Below are 17,914 nucleotides of genomic sequence, written 5' to 3'. Positions count from 1 at the left end.
TACAGGCCAACAATAATGGGAAGCTGTTGAATATGATGAAATCACAAGGGCATCAGTCATAACTTGGCAAGGGAAAAAGGGGAGTTTTTGTTATTGTTGTATATTTTAAAAAGTATTCTTAAAATTGACTGAGAGTAACAAATATTTCAGTTTTTGCCTTGATATTTTAAAACGGATGACAAAAATTAGAAAGCAAAGGACAGCCATAACTGACTTAGAATATGGCAAATTAACAGAAGAATTGATATCACTCATTTTAAAGAAGACTGCAAAAATAAAATATTCTTAAAGAAATTTAGAAAAATTACTACAGTCTTTGAAACATTACAAAAAGCAGGGTTACTTTGTTTCCTGTGGGGAAATCCAAATGCACATAGGATAGTAGTCAAGTGAACAAGAATGCCATACTTCAAATAAATGTAATATTTTGAATAAGAAAATAGGATGGTATATGTGAGTTGTATGCTTTTTTTTTTAAAAAAAAAGATTTTTTAAAAATTTATTAGAAAGATCAAGAGCACAAGCAGGGGAAGGGGCAGAGAAAGAGGGAGAAGCAGGCTCCCCGCTGAGCAGGGAGCATGATTGGGGGAACCCCGTGGGGAGAGCCTGCCACGCGGCTGGATCCCAAGGCTCCAGGATCATGACCTGAGGCTGAAGGCAGATGCTTAACCCACTGAACCACCCAGGCCCCCCTGAATTGTATACTTTTTGATTACTTGTCAGTTCTTTCATTTTAGAAGAGTATACCTGATTCTTAATAATTAAGCATTATTAGAAATTACATTTGCCTAATGAAAAAGAGATAGTATCCTTGGAGCTATTATTCACAGCTTGTGACATTATTGATTTTTCGAGTCCATTCCAGGTGCTTACACTTAGGTCCTCAGTGCTTCCCTTTACGAAGAGTGAAATAATCTAGATTGAGCTGCACTTTCTCCTTTTAAAAATTCTACCTCGGGATCCCTGGGTGGCGCAGCGGTTTGGCGCCTGCCTTTGGCCCAGGGCGCGATCCTGGAGACCCAGGATCAAATCCCACGTCAGGCTCCTGGTGCATGGAGTCTGCTTCTCCCTCTGCCTGTGTCTCTGCCTCTCTCTCTCTCTCTCTCTCTCTCTCTCTGTGACTATCATCAATAAAAAAAAAAAAAAAAAAAAAAAATTAAAAAAAAAAAAATTCTACCTCATTCATTTTCCGACAAAGCTTTTACCTGATTTGGAAATTTCACTGTTTGCCAATACCTTGTTTTCTCTGTATAGAATGTATCTAATGTCTATACATGAGCAATATTACTTACTCTTGGCTGCAGGAAACATCTCACAGTTCTAAGTTCAATAAACATGACATCGTGAACCACATCAATCTTAATAGAAAGGAAAACGTGAAGAAAACAAAAGAAAGGAAAACATGAGGATGTGTTGTATCTATTGCTACTGCTCTACCATTTTTTATTTCAGAAGTTCTTACCAACAAGATAATCACAAAATAAACAGTTCTACAAGATTTGTCTTGCGCCGTGTCAGCCTGAGTTAATTTTCAATTCAGAGTTTGCAAGGAATTGGCATTTTGCCTCACATTAACACTTCTAGAAAGACTATCTGAAACCTTCAAGGTGAGAAACACATCCACGTATTTAATAAAACATTAAGGATATAAACTATTGTAATCATGTAAACAAAAAAGTCAGGTCTTCATGGGGTGGTCACAAAAATGATATTAATGGCATTTTTTTTTTTCTTGAGAGTTTTAGGAGTTGCCTGAATAGGAAAAACTAAATTATCTGTTTTCTTTGACCTGTTTCTGTCATTTGTGAAAGGTCCCCAGGGTCAACCAGGAAGCCAGTGGAGCATGTGGGAGACAGAAGAGGAGAAAACTGGGGAGGGCACGGGGAGCCTTAGCTTTAACCTTGCATTAAGTCCAGTCCCCCCGGGCGAGAGGGGAAGGAGGTCACCCTTCCTCTTCCCCCTGCACAGGGCACAGACCTGGCCTCCTAGTTCCTCCTCTTTCCAGGACGCGTTCGTGCGCGCGTCATTGGTTCCCAGCGCAGCTCGCTCCCGGGTGGCTCTATTCACAGTAAAGGATCCAACGTCGGTTAAGAAGCCCCACCGAGGGCTGACGGGGAGGGCCGTGGGCGCTCGGACGTCCCACGCAAATCCCAAATCTCGGCCTCTGTGGAGATACAGAGACACTTGTAAGTGTAGCTCTGCACGCGCACACGCACACGCACACGCGCGCGCAAGCATGTTTCGTTTCCATTCCCGACGCAAGTTTTCTACCTAGAACTTCTGTCCTCCTGCGTCCATCGCCCGCCTCACCGGGGCTGCGCAGCTCGTCCGCGCCGCCGGCCCGGGGGCTGTCGCTCCTGCCGACCCCGCCGCGGGCAGCCCGGGCGCCGGAGCGCGCTGCAGGCGGGCGGGCAGCGCCGGGTGGAGGCGCCGCTTGCTCTCCCCGCCGTGTCGCCCACCGCCGCCCTCCGCAGTCGCCCCGGCCCCCGCCCCCGCCCCCACGCTCGCGGCTAAGCCGGCCCGCGGGCGCGGCGGGCGAGCGGGCGGGGCGCTGGGGCGGGGGGCGCTGGGGCGGGGGGCCCGGGATGCCCGCGCCGCGCGTCCCGCCGCCGCCTCCGCCGCCCCCGCCCCCGCCGCGCGCGGCCGCCCGGCGCGGGGGCGCGAACCGCTCGGGCTCACAGGTGGCCGCGCCCCCGGCTCGCGCCGCTGCCCCCGGCCGCCGCCACCTCCCGCGCAGCCCGCAGCCCGAGCCCGAGCCCGAGCCCCCCGGGGGCGCGCCGGGGGCGACGGCGGGGCGGGGCAGCGACGGGGCGGGGAGCTCCGGCTTCCCCCGCGGACCCAGGAAGTTGTCCTGAGACCAATGGCACCGCCGGCCCGCGGCTGAGCAGCCACGTCGCCAGAGCAGCATGTGGACTGGCTCGCCGGGTGCCCGAAGAGCCGCGTGGCCGCCGCCGCCCCCTCCGCCGCCGGCAGCCGGAGCCCCGCGCGGGGCGAGGAGCGGGGGCGCGCGGCCGCCGCGTCCCCTGCTCGCTGCCGGCCGCTGCTCCTCGGGAGGTGGCAGTCACCGTCGCTGCTGAGAAAGCGGCCCGCGCTCCCGCGCTCCCGCGGCCGGGGCCGGCCAGGAGGGACACGCAGCGCGCCCCGCTCGGACCCACATGGCTTGTTACCTGGTCATCAGTTCGAGACATCTCAGCAATGGGCACTACCGGGGCATCAAAGGAGTCTTCCGAGGGCCCCTCCGCAAGAACGGATCTCCCTCTCCGGTAACCTGCACACGCGCGCGCGCTCACACTCACACTCACACACACACACACACAACGCGCGTTCAAAATCTAGAGAAACAGAAAGAAAAAGAAAGAGAGAGAGAGACCTTGTCCGGGCGTAACGCGCCGGTGGTGGCTATCTGCCTTACCTGGGAGGCTGCTGTGTCTGTTTTTGCCATTTATTGTCAGACTGTTACACGGTGAGGGTGTGTGTTTACATGTGTACGTTCAACACGGTCATTAGCATCTGTAGTGCCACGGATGCAAATATTTACTGAATGCAGTTGTTCACTGCAGGGCTGTGCTGAAGGTAGTTCCTGAGCGCTGTGCCAAGTTAGGAATCTACGGATTTGGGCAGGGTAGAAAGTTCGAGGGGCACTTTGCAACCAGGCTTTGTGAACTCATCAGTTGAGATTAGTTGGATAATGCTGCGGTTACTTTATAAGAAAATTAACTTCTTCCAGATTTTGCATCAGGGTGCTGGCGGATGGAAAGGTGTTGCATGCCGACACTTGAGTAGATCTAACGCTTAACTGTGTGGGTTCCTTAAGGAACGCCAGAGTCCTTTGTGGAAATAGGAAGTGGGTAGTTGGTGGTATTAGGTACAGATGGATTTACATGCCATGCGAGTGATCGCTCAACTTAATGCACTATTGAATTTACTTAACTATTTGATTTATTCAAGTATTCTTTTTTATCTTTTTAGATATTTATTTTATTTATTTGTTTTCCTGGAGAAGTTACTACTGTTTATTTTTTTCTTTTTACATTTTTTTTAATTTAAATTCAATTTGACAACGTATAGTATAACACCCAGTGCTCATCCCGCCAAGTGCCCTTCTCATTGCAGGTCACCCAGTTACCCCAACCCTCCACCCACCTCCCCTTCTGCCTGGACTATAAGAGAAAGGAGGAGAGCTGAGTGAGAAAAATTAGAAAGGGAGACAAACCATGGGAGACTCCTAACTCTGGGAAATCGTTACCATACTGCAGGACTTCGATATATTATTTATAATTGGTAGATGCTAGAGACTAATATTTTACAGATTTAAATGTATTTTAAAAATGTTATGGCATATTAAAAAAAAAGTTTTGGACTCTTAATAAGTGACAAAGGACAAGTTTTCTAGTTTAGTAGAAAAACCAGTATTTTAAGTCTGTATGATATGAACAGAGAAAACTTAAGTTGCCTGATTTTTATCTATTTTTTGTACTTTTCATCATGGTTTAATGCTTCATTAGCATGAATTATTCAAAACTGCAATACATCTTGAAAACTTTTGATTAAGTGCTATCTGTGATTTGCATGAGAAATTTAAAGTCAGAAAGTCCACGTACCCAGAGCTATCACTAGGACTCCTAATTATGACACACTAGTGCCTCACATGTTTTTATGCACTGTAAATGTGGGTCGTTGCAATCCCTCCCACCGCCTCAACTACATGGTGCCAAAGCAGAAGTGTTAGATGGAATACACAATTTATATTTACAATAAATTTCTTAGGACTAGAGGGGTCTTGGAGAGTTTTAGTTGAAGAAAGCCCACATTCAGTCCTTCTGAGCAGCTGGTCTGAATTCTTTCTATTTTTAAAGATTCTCAGGATTGGAGTTTCTGCAGTCTCAGCAAACCACCTTAATGTTTAACAATCCACAGTGTCAGAATCTTCCTTATAGCAAACTTAAATCTATCAAGTTTTTCCTACAAGCTCATTTCATCTTGAAAACCTAGAATGTTCCACCTTTCTCATAGGTATTAGTGTTCAGTGCTTTGATAATCTCTGTGGCTGTGTTCCAAAACCCTCTCTTTGGTTATGGAAATCTGAATCGGGGAGTGTGTATAGTATATATGCCTTAATAGTTCACAGGATAAAGGAAGAATTACTTCAGAGTTCCTACATTGTTCAGTTCTAGTTAAGTTGCTTAGAATACGGAACTAATCTTCCAAAATCTAAAAGGCTTGCAGAGGAAATTTTTGTCACAAGGTCAGAAGGTGTCCTTCCTTCTCCTCTGTGGTCACTCATCTCCTAGAGGCCTGATTGATATCCCAGGGACAGGATGCATGAATGTGGTCGTTGTGACAAGACAACCCGTAACCCCCATGGCTCTACTGGCTGACCAGGTGCTCACAGCCACAGGACACTATTCTCATTCACTGCTGGGCTCATGTTTACTAAATACTAATTCATTTACTTTTATTTAGGTGCTATACTTTGGGCTTGTTCTCTCCAATATTTACACACGTCTGAGTGTGCTTAAATTACATTTGCAGCATTAAAAAATATACGATTTAGCCTGTATATGGGCTTCCTACATCTGATATATTTGTCTTCTTTTACATTTTACTTTGGAATTTGAATGATTTTTTTCAAAGTTTCAGTAGTTTCTCACATGAGCTAGGCAGTGTGTGAAAAATTGACGTTCATTCATTTTCTGTCACGAGCAGGTTTTTGAGACAAGTCATTGCCTTCACATTACATGACACTTAGTCTTTCTTCCTAGATTAAAATAGGTCACTACCTTCTGGACCTTAGACTTTTGAGCATCTAAGTAATAGTTTTCTAGTATGGATGAGTGTAGGTTTGCCATCTTTATTAATGAGTTGTGAAGCATGAAGCTGAAAACTGTGGCTATACGTCATTTCTCTTTTTATATTAAGCAATACACATACCCCTGTTAATTTCAGGTTGACAGACATTTATTGATTTTTTTAACAAGATAAATATTAAGCTCACAGATCCACAATATACAGTCATCTATTTTTTTTCTTAAAACACTTATCTATTCTGACAGTATCTTTTTATTGTTTTTTTCAAATTTGGTGCCCATTTGGGGCACAAATTAACCTCTCCGTCATTGACTTGGATTATTCCACTCACTGAGACTCAGTTTATCTGGGACTCTGGATTGGGATACAATCATTAATTGATTTAACTCACTCTTACTGAGGTCTGCAGTACTTCAACTTTGGCTCTTACTCTCTTAATCCAAGTGTCCTTTCTATTTTAATTCCTATTTTTCTGTTTTAATAAAGCTGTTTAAAAGTAGCACATAACACAGTTATTGAATGAGACTATTTTGTAACTTTGTTATAAATAGTGTAAAAACCACAATTCCTCTTTATGTAATAAGAATTTCTCCTAATAGACACAGACACACACACACACACACACACACACACACACACACACACCCCTACCTGGATAGTATAAATTTAACATTTCAGTACCTTCTGGATGTAATTCTTCATTTATATATTCAAAGTAGTTATATTACATTTGTCATGTTCAAATCACATGCCTGTAGAATCTGGACATGTGATATTAAACTGACAGTACACAGGGAATGATTACATTTATATACATTTTTATTTCAAAGAATTTCATTTAGAAAACATTGAATCATTACATGGAGTTCTTATAATAGATACTTAGTGGGATACTTGAGAAATAAATAAAGCATTTTACCCCCAAACAGTCTCCACAGATCAGGAAACTGGAAATCCTGGAGTGAAATTCAGCTCCTGTCTTCAAAGTGAACACATGCAAATGTCTTCTGTGTTGCATCTCTCTTCTTTTGGAGACTTGATATGAAAAAAATAGCATACTGCTTTCCATCCTAATTAGAATGTGAATAATTGATGAGATAGTTTATGTTACTTTAAATCCTGGGATAGATTAAAGAAAAGAAAAATGACAGAGTATTACATAGTACTTTGTATGCCATTGAGTGTTACGTAGTACTTAATGATAAGAGTCTCTAAGTTTAGAAAATAAATTTGTACCCTCTCACGTTTTAGGATATGTATCTCCTACCCTATCACAACTCTGAAATAAAATGACTGGACAATGACTTTAAAAATCCATGTGATATACACATACACATGCACCCACATGCATGTCTATAGGCACACACACAGGCATACAGATGTAATGTTATCAGCGCTCAAACCTAAGAAGTAACGAGATATTACATTGTAAAGCCCTTTCCCATCAAATATGTTAACAGTAAAACTTTGTTATTATAATTGAAGCACTCATTAAGAAAACAGTCTATAGGTGAATTCACTTTTTGTGTGTGAACTTCTGAGTTCTTCTGTCACCAAGTTTGGATTCAATAAAAAAAAATAATATCCTCTATGTAGTGCCAAAAATATGTTTGAATTTATTATTAATTAATGAAAATATTGTCTCAAATTCAGATTTGAGTATGGTTTGTTAGTTAATTTGTGTGTGGTTAATAGTACGAATGTCATTCAGGTTACCAATTGATGAAATATTAATAACAATCATAAGTTGTATATTTTGTCCATGGTGCATGTTTAGCCTATTACTATTCTTTTGAAGCTTACATAGAGTGACACTTCTTAAGAAGCACCTATTACTGAGAGTACCATAGTTAGACATCTAGGATTGCCTGTTTCTGGAGATGCTTATTATCTTCCCTCCAAATGTTGCATATGAAGGAAACTCTTGGGATTTTCATCTGAGCAACAGATCAGGGTCCTTGGATTTTGTTTTTGTTGTTATTTTGTTCTGTTTAGTGATCTTATTCTAAATTATGTATCTGACTAAATTGCCGAATGGAACGAGGTGGCAAAAAAAGAAGCCAGCATTTTCAGTGGACTAAAAAATTGTATAAAGCTCCCTTTTAAAAATTAAAAATGATTATGTATAAATCAAAAAAGTTCTAGAAACCAATTACCTTGAGGATACGTCTCTTCACAGAACTCCTTACACAAAGCAATGAGTGCATACACAACTTTGTTGTTTTTTCTAATGCCTATACTTTTCCGTTGTGTTTTCATTATGTTTAATAAGTACCAAGTTAAACACATCTAAAAAATGCTCTCAAACTGATGCACTTTTCATGTGCCAAGTATAATCATGAAGATATGATCTCCTGTAGAGAAGTCACCTGCCTCCTCTTTTGGAATTCATGAATAGGTAATACCTCCTACTGAAACATTTAGATATTTGCAATAAAGAGGACTCAGTTAAGATTTTTATAATCATGTTTTCTTTATTATGACGAATGTTGTATTAAGCACACGCCTTTTTTCTCACCGCCTTTTCAGCGCTTTCTTCTTTCCCCCAACTAACTGATTTCAGAAACTTGTAGTTGGCATTTATGCTTTCAAAAAGAAGTGTCAACTTTTTACGTCTGAAATTTGTGTTTATCTGCCTTTGGAAGTTTCCCATAAGTAAGAAAAATCAATTGGGTATTTGAATGGTATAGTTCATGACTTTTATTAGATTATTCTATGTTTATTTCATAATTAAAGTTTGATAAATCAAATCCTTTGTTTCTTTTAGACATACAGTTAAGATAACCTCTATTTTAAATTTCTGCTCCATAATTTGGAAACAAAATAAAAACAAAACAGATTGGTATCATGTGTAGGTGAAATTAGGTTGATATTTAACATAGAACTTAATCATTTGTAGTTGAAAGCGTAATTATGAGACCTTTGTTGTATAATTTGTATGCACTATGATGCATATTTTTCGTGTGGTATGTATTAACAGAGCTCGAAATATCAGTAGGTTTTAGGCTGTATTGGGAGCAAGGAGCAAAAAGAGTAATATATGTTTTAAATAACTCTCTGAAGTGCATTTCAGGGTGAATTTGGTTGGTTCAAAATACACATTGTCAGAATAATTCTTGAGTATATATGTACATATTTTGTAGAAAGTAATTTGAATCAAAATTGAAGTAAAAATGCTACTTTGCTTGAAAAATCTTCGTTTTAACAAGTACGGTTTTTTTGGGTAATCCTTATAAAATGACAGGTGACAGCCTTTTGTAGATAGTGTGAGTCAGGTTTACTTAGGGGATAAGGTGTGGAGAGAGAAATTAAATATTTGATAGGCTTTCACGACAAAGTGTAGTTATGATGATGATAGGAATATGCCAGTCACCAAGTTCCACAGTCTCTCTTGCTTTGGAAGTACTTACTGAATTTCCAAAAGAAATTCTGGAAAAATGAGTTACATTATACCTTAGGCAATATTCTCACTTGTAACTAAGGCCTTGTTGGCTTATTGAAGACAAAAAAAAACAATGCCAAAGAATATTATATAGCATATGAAATGAAAGGGGCTTTTAGAAACATTCACTCGTGTGTGATGTTACTTTTCCCAAGATTGGCCCCTGATAACATACATTCATCGAACTAATAATCCCTTCTTTGATTCAAATTTGATATCTAATATTTAAACATATACTTCTGAAAAACAGATAATATGCTTTCCTCACAGATAAAAAGAGCTATTAGAGTTAGCTATTTTTTTTTCTTCTTTGGCTGGTAGGAGACTCAGAGATAAATCTGTAGCTTAACAAAGCTGTGGGGATCGCAGTTGGCATCCAGAACAACACGATGTCCCCACCCCTGCTCATCTCTTATTCCCAGTTCGGCTTTTATTGTAATTTTCTTTTCCATGGCTCTCATTCATTTAAATTTATATTTTATTGTTTCAACGTATAAAGTTTCCTTCAGATGACTTAGTTCTGTTGTGGAAGCGAGTCAGGCTATAAATAAATAATAAAATACAGAATATCTAAATAAAAGGATGCCACTCAGGATTTTGTACTGGACAGCTTTGACAATGATTCATGGAATAGAGAGTATTCATTTTGTTCATTTGTAGCAAGTGTAATCAGAGCTGCCAATTTTTTGCTTTGACAATTGGCAAATTTCTTTTGGCAAATTTTACTTCACTTTAGCGTGGGTGTGAGAGGCAGGATATAGTTTATTTTGAAACGGATGCTGCCAGTCTGGTTTTTTTCTAAACAATCTTTTCCCTCCCTGTTATTCCTATTGCCATTGATCTTTATTCCTTTTGTGAACGTGATTATCAGGGTTTTCAGTACCTTTTTTGGCTTATGCGTCAACGTTGGCATATATGTCTAACTCCAGAGATACAAACCCTTGCAAATGGTGAGAACCACCCCATTCTGTCAGCTTCCCAATCCAAGCATATAAGTTTCTTCTCTGTTCGCTCTCCACGTTTAACTTTCATTCCTAGCTCAGAATTTAGAGCTTCCTCCGTATCTCCATTCAGAATCTACCTCCCAGTGTTCTTCCCCTGCCCACCTTCCCACAGCTATTACTCAGCACTTTACTTGTCCCATCTACCTCCTGAGCAACAAATAGTCAGTACCTCCCCCCCCACACACATATGTCCTTTCCAGATCTCCATTTTGCCATGAATAATTATATTCTCTAACATTTTTCTTGGCAAGCAAAGGCTATATGTGTTTCTTCTTTGTGAATGAAATAAATAATCATGTTCTACACAGAAAATAACCAGTGGACCCCTTTTCTGAGTGATGATGGAGGGGATGGAGCTCCACTTAAGTCTGACCCTTCCTATTGATGTATTTCATCTAAACATGAAGTCAAGAGATATCCTGGTGACCAAATTAATTACATTCACATTATCTCTAAAACGTTCAGAGTTGCTGGATGGTATCTAGGATCTTCATGATTCAGACCCTGTCTATATCTTTAGCTTTGACTCTGTTTTTTCACCTGACCCTATGCTGACCAAACTACTCAGAGTTCTCGACTATGATGCGTATTTCTAGACCTTTATTCCATTGCACGTGGCACAAATCCTCTTTTTACTTTCATTGTTTGTGCCATGTCTTATGTATTCTTTTGACCTAACTAAAGAGTTGGCTCCTCATGTGACTGGACCCTGAGTCTCTTTCGTGGATCAAGCATTTCTCTTGCAGGTGCCATCACATCCATTGCTCAGCTTATTACTGGAGTTGTTTCTTGGTCTCCGTTTTGGTCACAGGATATGAGATCCTTGAGGTCATGCCTGCTGTTTTCCTTATATCCCAAGAGCTGAGCAGCAGCTTGTGGTTTATTATTGATTTCAGTAGGGGAAAAAAAGGAAGTTGGTAGAAATTTAATTGATGTAAATATGTTCACTTTTGGTCCTGCTGGTACCTCCATGATGAAAACTTTTCCTTAGAGACTTTTCTCCCAGGTTAGTTAGCCAGAATCTTTTAGAATGCACAGTGTCCTACTGATGGATTAAGTGGTCACTGTTTTCATGGTAATGCTTCTCACTTTAATATCTACCAAGATCATTTGGTCAATTGCTTCAAGTATAATTTAATATTTCCTATTAACCCAAATTGCAGAGTGCTTTATTCCATGTAACCATTCCAGAACATTTTTGTTAAAGGCCACAAGAGACTGAAGATTGGCTATGTATGAATAGATGAAATTTGTACATGAGTTAGTTAACCATATATTTCATTGGCACATATTTAATAGCTTCTTAGAAATGAATTACAAGTTAGGAACTTGATTATTCCCCTCCTATTTAGGAGTATGTAATAAAGAGGAAAAAACAGTGGTTCTTACACCTTTTCTTTCTTTCTCTGAATCTTGGTTTTGCTCCCTCTCCCCTTCCATCCTCCTCTCCTGACTTCTTGCCTCCCCCTTCTTCCCCTCCTTCTCTTTCTTCTCCCTTTCTCTCTGTCATTTTTCCTTTCTTTTGAAAGAGAGACAATAATAATTCCCTGATCAGTGGTCACTATAGCTCTTGAGAAAGCACCATCCTGGATCAGCCATAGGTAGTTTTTGCATAATTCCCAGTACTTTCCCATTGCTCACACTTGTTAGTCACACACGTTCCAACAACATTTTGCTAGCGATTATTCTTTCTTGGATCAATCAAGATGTGGCCATTGTCAGTAAGAGAAGCTTGGATCTCTTCTGAACAATGAATTTTATTTTATTTTATTTTTTAAAAGATTTTATTTATTCATGAGAGACACGGAAAGAGAGAGGCAGAGACACAGGCAGAGGGAGAAGCAGGCTCCATGCAGGAGCCCGATGTGGGACTAGATTCCGGAACCCCAGGATCACTCCCTGAGCTGAAGGCAGACACTTAACCGCTGAGCCACCCAGGCGTCCCTGAACAATGAATTTTAGCTAAAATATCCAGCCATCTAAGGTGGACATACAGAGAGATAGTAATACTATCTGGAATGGAGAAAATCACGTTAATTATGTGGTCAGTTTCTTAATACAAATAAGCTTTTTAACAGTTAATAGATATTTGATTTCTTTGCCTTATTTGTAGGATATCGATATTGGAAGGGCCCTCAGCAATCCAGTTTAGGCTCCCACTATAAATTTTTTAAATATTTCACTATGATAGACCATAACAACTCCCCAAAGATGTTCATGTTATAATCCCCAAAACCTTCAACTCTGTTACTCACATGGCAAAACAGGCTTTGCAGATGTGATTAAATTAAGGATATTGACAATTGTCCTGGATTATGCATGAGGGCCAAGTATAATCATGAGGACCTTTATAAGAGGGAAGCAGGAGTGTCAGAATCAGAGAGGGAGCTTTGAAGATGCTATGCTGCTGGCTTTAAAAAGAGAGGAAGTGGCCACAATGCAGGCAACCTCTTGAAGCTCAACAAGGCAAAAAAAATGGATTCTCCTATAGAGCATCCAGAAAAATCACAGCCCTCTTATACCTTGATTTTAGCCCAGTAAGACTATTGATTTAATGGATTGAATTATAATACATTTGTATTCTTTTAAGCTGGTAAATTTGTGGTGATTTGTTAGAGCAGCCATAGGAAGCTAATATAATCACTCTTGACATGGGTGGACATTTTTAGTGATGGGAAGCGTCTGCTCACAAAAGTGACTGAGCCTCCTGTGAGACTGCTGTAATTCATGCTGAGGCTCCTTCTGCCCCTACCCAGATGTCTCCACTGCCCTCTTGCTGTTCCTGATCCTGCCCTTTGGAAAAAGGGGATAGATCTACCCCTGGGACATGACGTACCTTCAACTGTTCAGAGACAGCTGGTGGATTTTCATTGTTAAATCATGTGAAGGACTGAAAAATTTGTGAGAATGAATCTTCCCTGAACATCACTTGCATTGTTTTCTTATACATTAGTTGCATTTTCTGAAACTCGAAGTGCTTTATATATTATACTTTTTAATGTAATACAAGTTTTGGGATATACTTAGAGTTCTTATATTCTTGAGAGATGGTAAACTCAGTAAAACACTCTCATACATTTAGAAAAATACAGTCCACACTTTGAACTACTTCCCCCAGATATTTCCCTATTTATTTATTTATTTATTTATTTATTTATTTATTTATTTATCTATTTATTTATTTATTTTCGAGATTTCCCTTTTTATACTGTATCCATCATCTTTACGGAAGACGAACTTAAGAACACAAAAACCAGATCATTTCAGAGGTACATCTTAAGGCTATCTTTCTTAATTTCTTTAGTCTTTGATTTGGGCATTTGCAAATTGCTGGGGGGGTGGGGCAGAAAGCATTACTTTTAAATAAAAAGTGATGGGATCAATTGAAGTAATAATTATAATTTCATGAAATCCCAAACATTTTCTGCACTAGACATAGTAGTATCTCCATTGAAAGTTATTTTTTAACTTTTGTGTTGAAGAGTAGTGTAATATGTAAATTGCCATGAATTATAAGCATATAGCTTTTTATTTTTTTTAAGGATTTTATTTATTTATTTGACAGAGACAGGCAGACAGAGAGAGAGAGAGAGAACACAGCAGGGGAAGCAGCATGCAGTGGGGGAGGAAGAAGTAGACTCCCCACTGAGCAGGAAGCCAGATGTGGGGCTCTGTCCCAAGACCCCGGGATTATAACCTGAGCTGAAGGCTGACACTTAACTGACTGAGCCACCCAAGTGCCTGAATATAGATTTTTAAAGCTTCAGATGTAGTTAGAGAACATTACAACTCCCCGGAAACCCCAGATGTCTCTTATCAAGTACCACCTACCTCAAAGGAGTGAATGTCCTTACACCAGATTATAAACTGCCTTATTTTTTTTTAAATGATGTCAAATTAGTTTTAGTGAAGAATGCATATATTTGAAGCTCAACTGCCAGCAAACTTTTGAATGAAGGCCCATTTTTTGGGGTCAGGGTAATAATGACACAGTGTTTCAGCTGCTTCATTTCTCTGCTTTGTGAAGCAAACTTGTTAACTATTTGAAACAAATGAACAAAAGAATCCTGATTAGGTAAAAATGAATGGATTTATTCTAATAAAACACATGGATTATATCCAGGGTGACATCTGTGAAGTATTTCATTATCTTTTCTTTAATATTACATGTTGAAATTCAAAGATCCGACCATCATGTAGATTTAGTAACCTCTTGCAAGCGGTTAGGAATGGCGCTGTTGAGTTTTCATTATTTGAGAGGAGATGTGAATTATGTATTTAGTGGCAAGATAACAATAAATGATTCAAGGAAAGAAACCTCTAGCTTGGACTTCTCATAAAAAATGAAATTTATGTGCAAATGATGTGTAAACTTTATTACAAAAGTTGTTATAATTTCACACGCATCCATGAGGATAAAATACATTTGCGTTACTATGGAAACAGGATTATTGCCAAGAGGATTATAGATAAAACCCAAACAATGCTTATATATACTAATCAATCCTAATTTAAATGAATTTAAGTATATTTAAAGAACTGACCAAATATTTTCAATAAAATGTAATGCTCATCTTCCAATCCCCATATGCTGTATAGTATGAGTTCAAGAGTTCTGTCTAATGTTCCTAGAAAATCTTTGGTGACAGTCAGTGATGATTTGTTTTTCATCATACAAGGAAGATTTGTGAAACAGTGTTATAAAGGAAAAGTAATAAAGAATGATAAACCTTCCTTATGTAGATCACTTTGCTGTGAATTTGTCGTCTTTTTGTTTTGTTTTGTTTTTAAGCCATACTCAATGCCATACTCTGTGATAATCAGGGTGGACTCCACCCCTGAAAGTGATAGAGAAAACCAGTTCTCCACAGGGAACAGAACAGGTAAGAAAGCATAACGAGTGATAAATCATAATTGGCATAAAGATATTCATGAGAGTGGCCTTGGGTAGACTTATGTATATAAATATCACTTAATCTGAAGATCTTAGAATTGGACTCAGTAGACAGCAAACTGGAATACAATGTGTGATCTGTGACAAAAATCTAGGCATGTAAAGTTTTAAACTCTTGGTTAAGTCACGACTATAAGGCCAGCCCTAAGATTCAGTTTCTGATCTTGATGAGTGCTGTGCCTGGTGAAATGTGGAAAGAATCTGCAACCTGCAAGCATCTTGCTTCCCTCCCAGTTTGGAAACGACACTAATGTTTGACCAGTGGTTTTCAGGTTGTTTTATTTTGAAAGCGATGATGTGTATGCTTTGTTTGAAGGAAATCCCAGAAGCAAGGCAAGCTAGACAGAAACACAACTGTTTCTGCTACAGAATGGTGAAAGCCCCCTCACCTTTCCCTCTGTATCTGGACAGGGAGGCTGGTGAAAGTATAAGACAAGGCAGATAAGGTCCAGCCAGGTAGGATCCTGTTGGCCATGTAACGAGGAGATCATCTCAGGTAAGAATGTGACTTTTAATCTCACTACAGAGTTAAATACTCTGGAGTAGCTCTGACATGAGAACTTCTCATTACTTTCTGTGGGTTGTGCCAACTGAGATAGATAACCATGGCTCTTGTTGTTGTCGTTATACACAAAACCAGAAGTGATTTATAAACAAGAAAATAAGAATACCAAACTTGAGTCATCATTAGTTTAGTTACTAGTGGAATAAATGCATTATAATTAGGCCTTTTTGTATAAGGAGAGAAAACGTCATAGATATATACACAGGAATGATAGGGTTTAAAGTTCACCCTAGATACACCTCTTTGCTCTCTTATTAGGGTAATTTTGGGGTGGTCTGGCTAAATAACTGTTCTCTCGCCTTAAGGGTATATAACATTTCCATCAAGAAAACAAATAAAGTGGAAGCTTTAAAGAATATTTTGAATCAATTATAGAAACTCTTATTAAGGAGGTTTGGTCAAAGGTATTAGAGACCATTAGTATAATAACTTTGAAAATCTAATGCAATAATCCCTTCTTTAGATCTCTGAAATTCATCTATGCCCACTAAAAGTCTCTCCTCATACTTGTTATGTAAACAAAAGTTGCATGTTTTTATATTTATTTCACATTTAAAGATAAAAACCTGTGTTGTGGATAGGGTTTTGTTTTGTTCTTTATGCATGTATTTTGTCTTATTTTAAGCATTTATCCCTCCTGCCCCTACAGTTTTATGGTGGGATCATGGACTTTTTCCCTCCTTGTATTCAGTGTAGAAAAGTAGGTAAGGGATGCCTGGGTGGCTCAGTAGTTGAGCGTCTGCCTTTGGCTCAGGGTGTGATCCTAGGGTCCTGGGATCGAGTCCTGCATTGGGTCCCAGGAGGGAGCCTGCTTCTCCCTCTGCCTATATCTCTGCCTCTCTCTGTGTGTCTCTCATGAATAAATAGGTATAATTTAGAGAGAGAGAGAGAGAGAGAGAGAGAGAGAGAAGTAGTTAAGCTACATTGATCTGAGAGCTGTACAGACCTGTCCTCCTCAGCTCCAACCAGCTATGTGCCTGCACCACCACTTTGGTCCTCAGCTTGCTCTCGAGGGATGTTACTGGTCTTCTAGGGTTGATGTGAGATGTGAGCAAGCCAGCACAGTGTCTAGCACTTAGTAAGTGCACAGTGAAAAGCAGTTAGTGGTTACTCTTGGAACAATTGGCTCATTCTGTCACAGACAGGTGTCCTTGATCCGTTAACACGTTCTCAGCACTGGCTGGGAACTTGACACTATAACATCAACTGGTTGAAGCTGTTGTTCTTTTGGATGAACCTCTCAGATGGCTCTTTACTAGGCTTGCGTCTTGATGGGAGGAGAAGCACAGGCTTGGAGGCCAGTTAGCTTTATGTTTGACACAACCATTGCAAATAGCAGCCCCGTGTTTTCACAACTTTCTTAATGAAACTGCTCAGTGTGCCCTACTTTCCCGATGCCACTTTAATTCATGACAATGATACATTTTCCTGTTGTTTTTGTCAAAGCAAATCGAGTTAAGTAGATGAGTTGTTGTTATGATCTTGCTGCCTTGTGGAAGGAATTTTTTTCTCCTCTTTTTCTATTAGAGAGAGATATTTAATCTAAAGCTGCTGTCTCTGTACTGATAAGCATCCAGCCTCATTATTGTGTTTAAATATCTTTCACTGCCTTTGGAAATTCTAATGAACCAAACAGGTGTGTGTGTGTGTGTGTGTTTTATCCATCACTTTCTCTCCCCAATAAAGACCCATTACAGTAAAATATTTGAAAGGAGGATTGTATATGGTATACATAGGTTCCCATTAGGAGTAAATATTAGGGTCCATGTATCAGTACTAGTTCTTATACACATACATTCTGCTTTTGGCACACATAGATGGTATTCAATCCATGAATATCATTGTTGCAAAGAGCATTCGTGTCAGTGTCTAGTAGGATAGCAAAACCATTCTTAGCTTTTCAAAAAGAGGATGTACAATGCAAGGAATTCTTTACAAATGTGTTGAATAGCCTGAGGGAGAGAAAAGGGGAAGGTGCTGTTCCCCAGAGATTAGTAATTGTAGGAAGTCATGACAGTCCCTGGGGCTGAAGGGGCAAAGAGGAAATGGTATTCCCTAAACCCTCGAAACCTTACTCTTGGTGGTCCTGCCGCCGCTGCTGCTTCTGAAAGCACCAGAGGTGTCTGCACCGTGGGCATCTG

General features: G+C 39.9%; 2 protein-coding genes and 1 long non-coding RNA gene across 9 annotated transcripts in view; 1 reads left to right on the top strand and 2 right to left on the bottom strand.

Moving 5' to 3' along the window:
- Nucleotides 1–1,411: 1,411 nt before the first annotated feature.
- Nucleotides 1,412–2,409, bottom strand: LOC140609127 (uncharacterized). Its single transcript, XR_012011080.1, has 2 exons — nucleotides 2,272–2,409; nucleotides 1,412–2,164 (listed from the first exon to the last, which is right to left on the bottom strand). It is a non-coding gene; the product is annotated as an uncharacterized lncRNA (long non-coding RNA).
- Nucleotides 2,410–3,055: 646 nt separating this feature from the next.
- Nucleotides 3,056–17,914, top strand: part of ZNF804B (zinc finger protein 804B) — a 495,181-nt gene continuing 480,322 nt past the window's right edge. The window contains exon 1 of the mRNA XM_072784284.1: nucleotides 3,056–3,263. Within this exon, the coding sequence (XP_072640385.1) occupies nucleotides 3,156–3,263 (108 nt within the window). The 5' untranslated portion in view covers nucleotides 3,056–3,155. The remainder of the gene's footprint in view (nucleotides 3,264–17,914) is intronic.
- TEX47 (testis expressed 47) overlaps nucleotides 6,607–17,914 on the bottom strand; it is a 29,273-nt gene continuing 17,965 nt past the window's right edge. For 5 of the 7 annotated variants that reach the window (XM_072784279.1, XM_072784278.1, XM_072784277.1 and 2 more), the window contains one exon: nucleotides 6,607–6,878. The gene's annotated coding sequence lies outside the window, so the exon portion shown is untranslated. Of the gene's footprint in view, nucleotides 6,928–17,914 lie in introns of all 7 variants that reach the window. The other 2 variants (XM_072784280.1, XM_072784282.1) reach the window with 1 other exon arrangement.

This window comes from Canis lupus, chromosome 18 (assembly GCF_048164855.1).
Source record: "Canis lupus baileyi chromosome 18, mCanLup2.hap1, whole genome shotgun sequence".
In the NCBI taxonomy this organism is placed as follows: Eukaryota; Metazoa; Chordata; class Mammalia; order Carnivora; family Canidae; genus Canis; species Canis lupus.
This window is presented reverse-complemented; position numbering and strand designations above follow the sequence as displayed.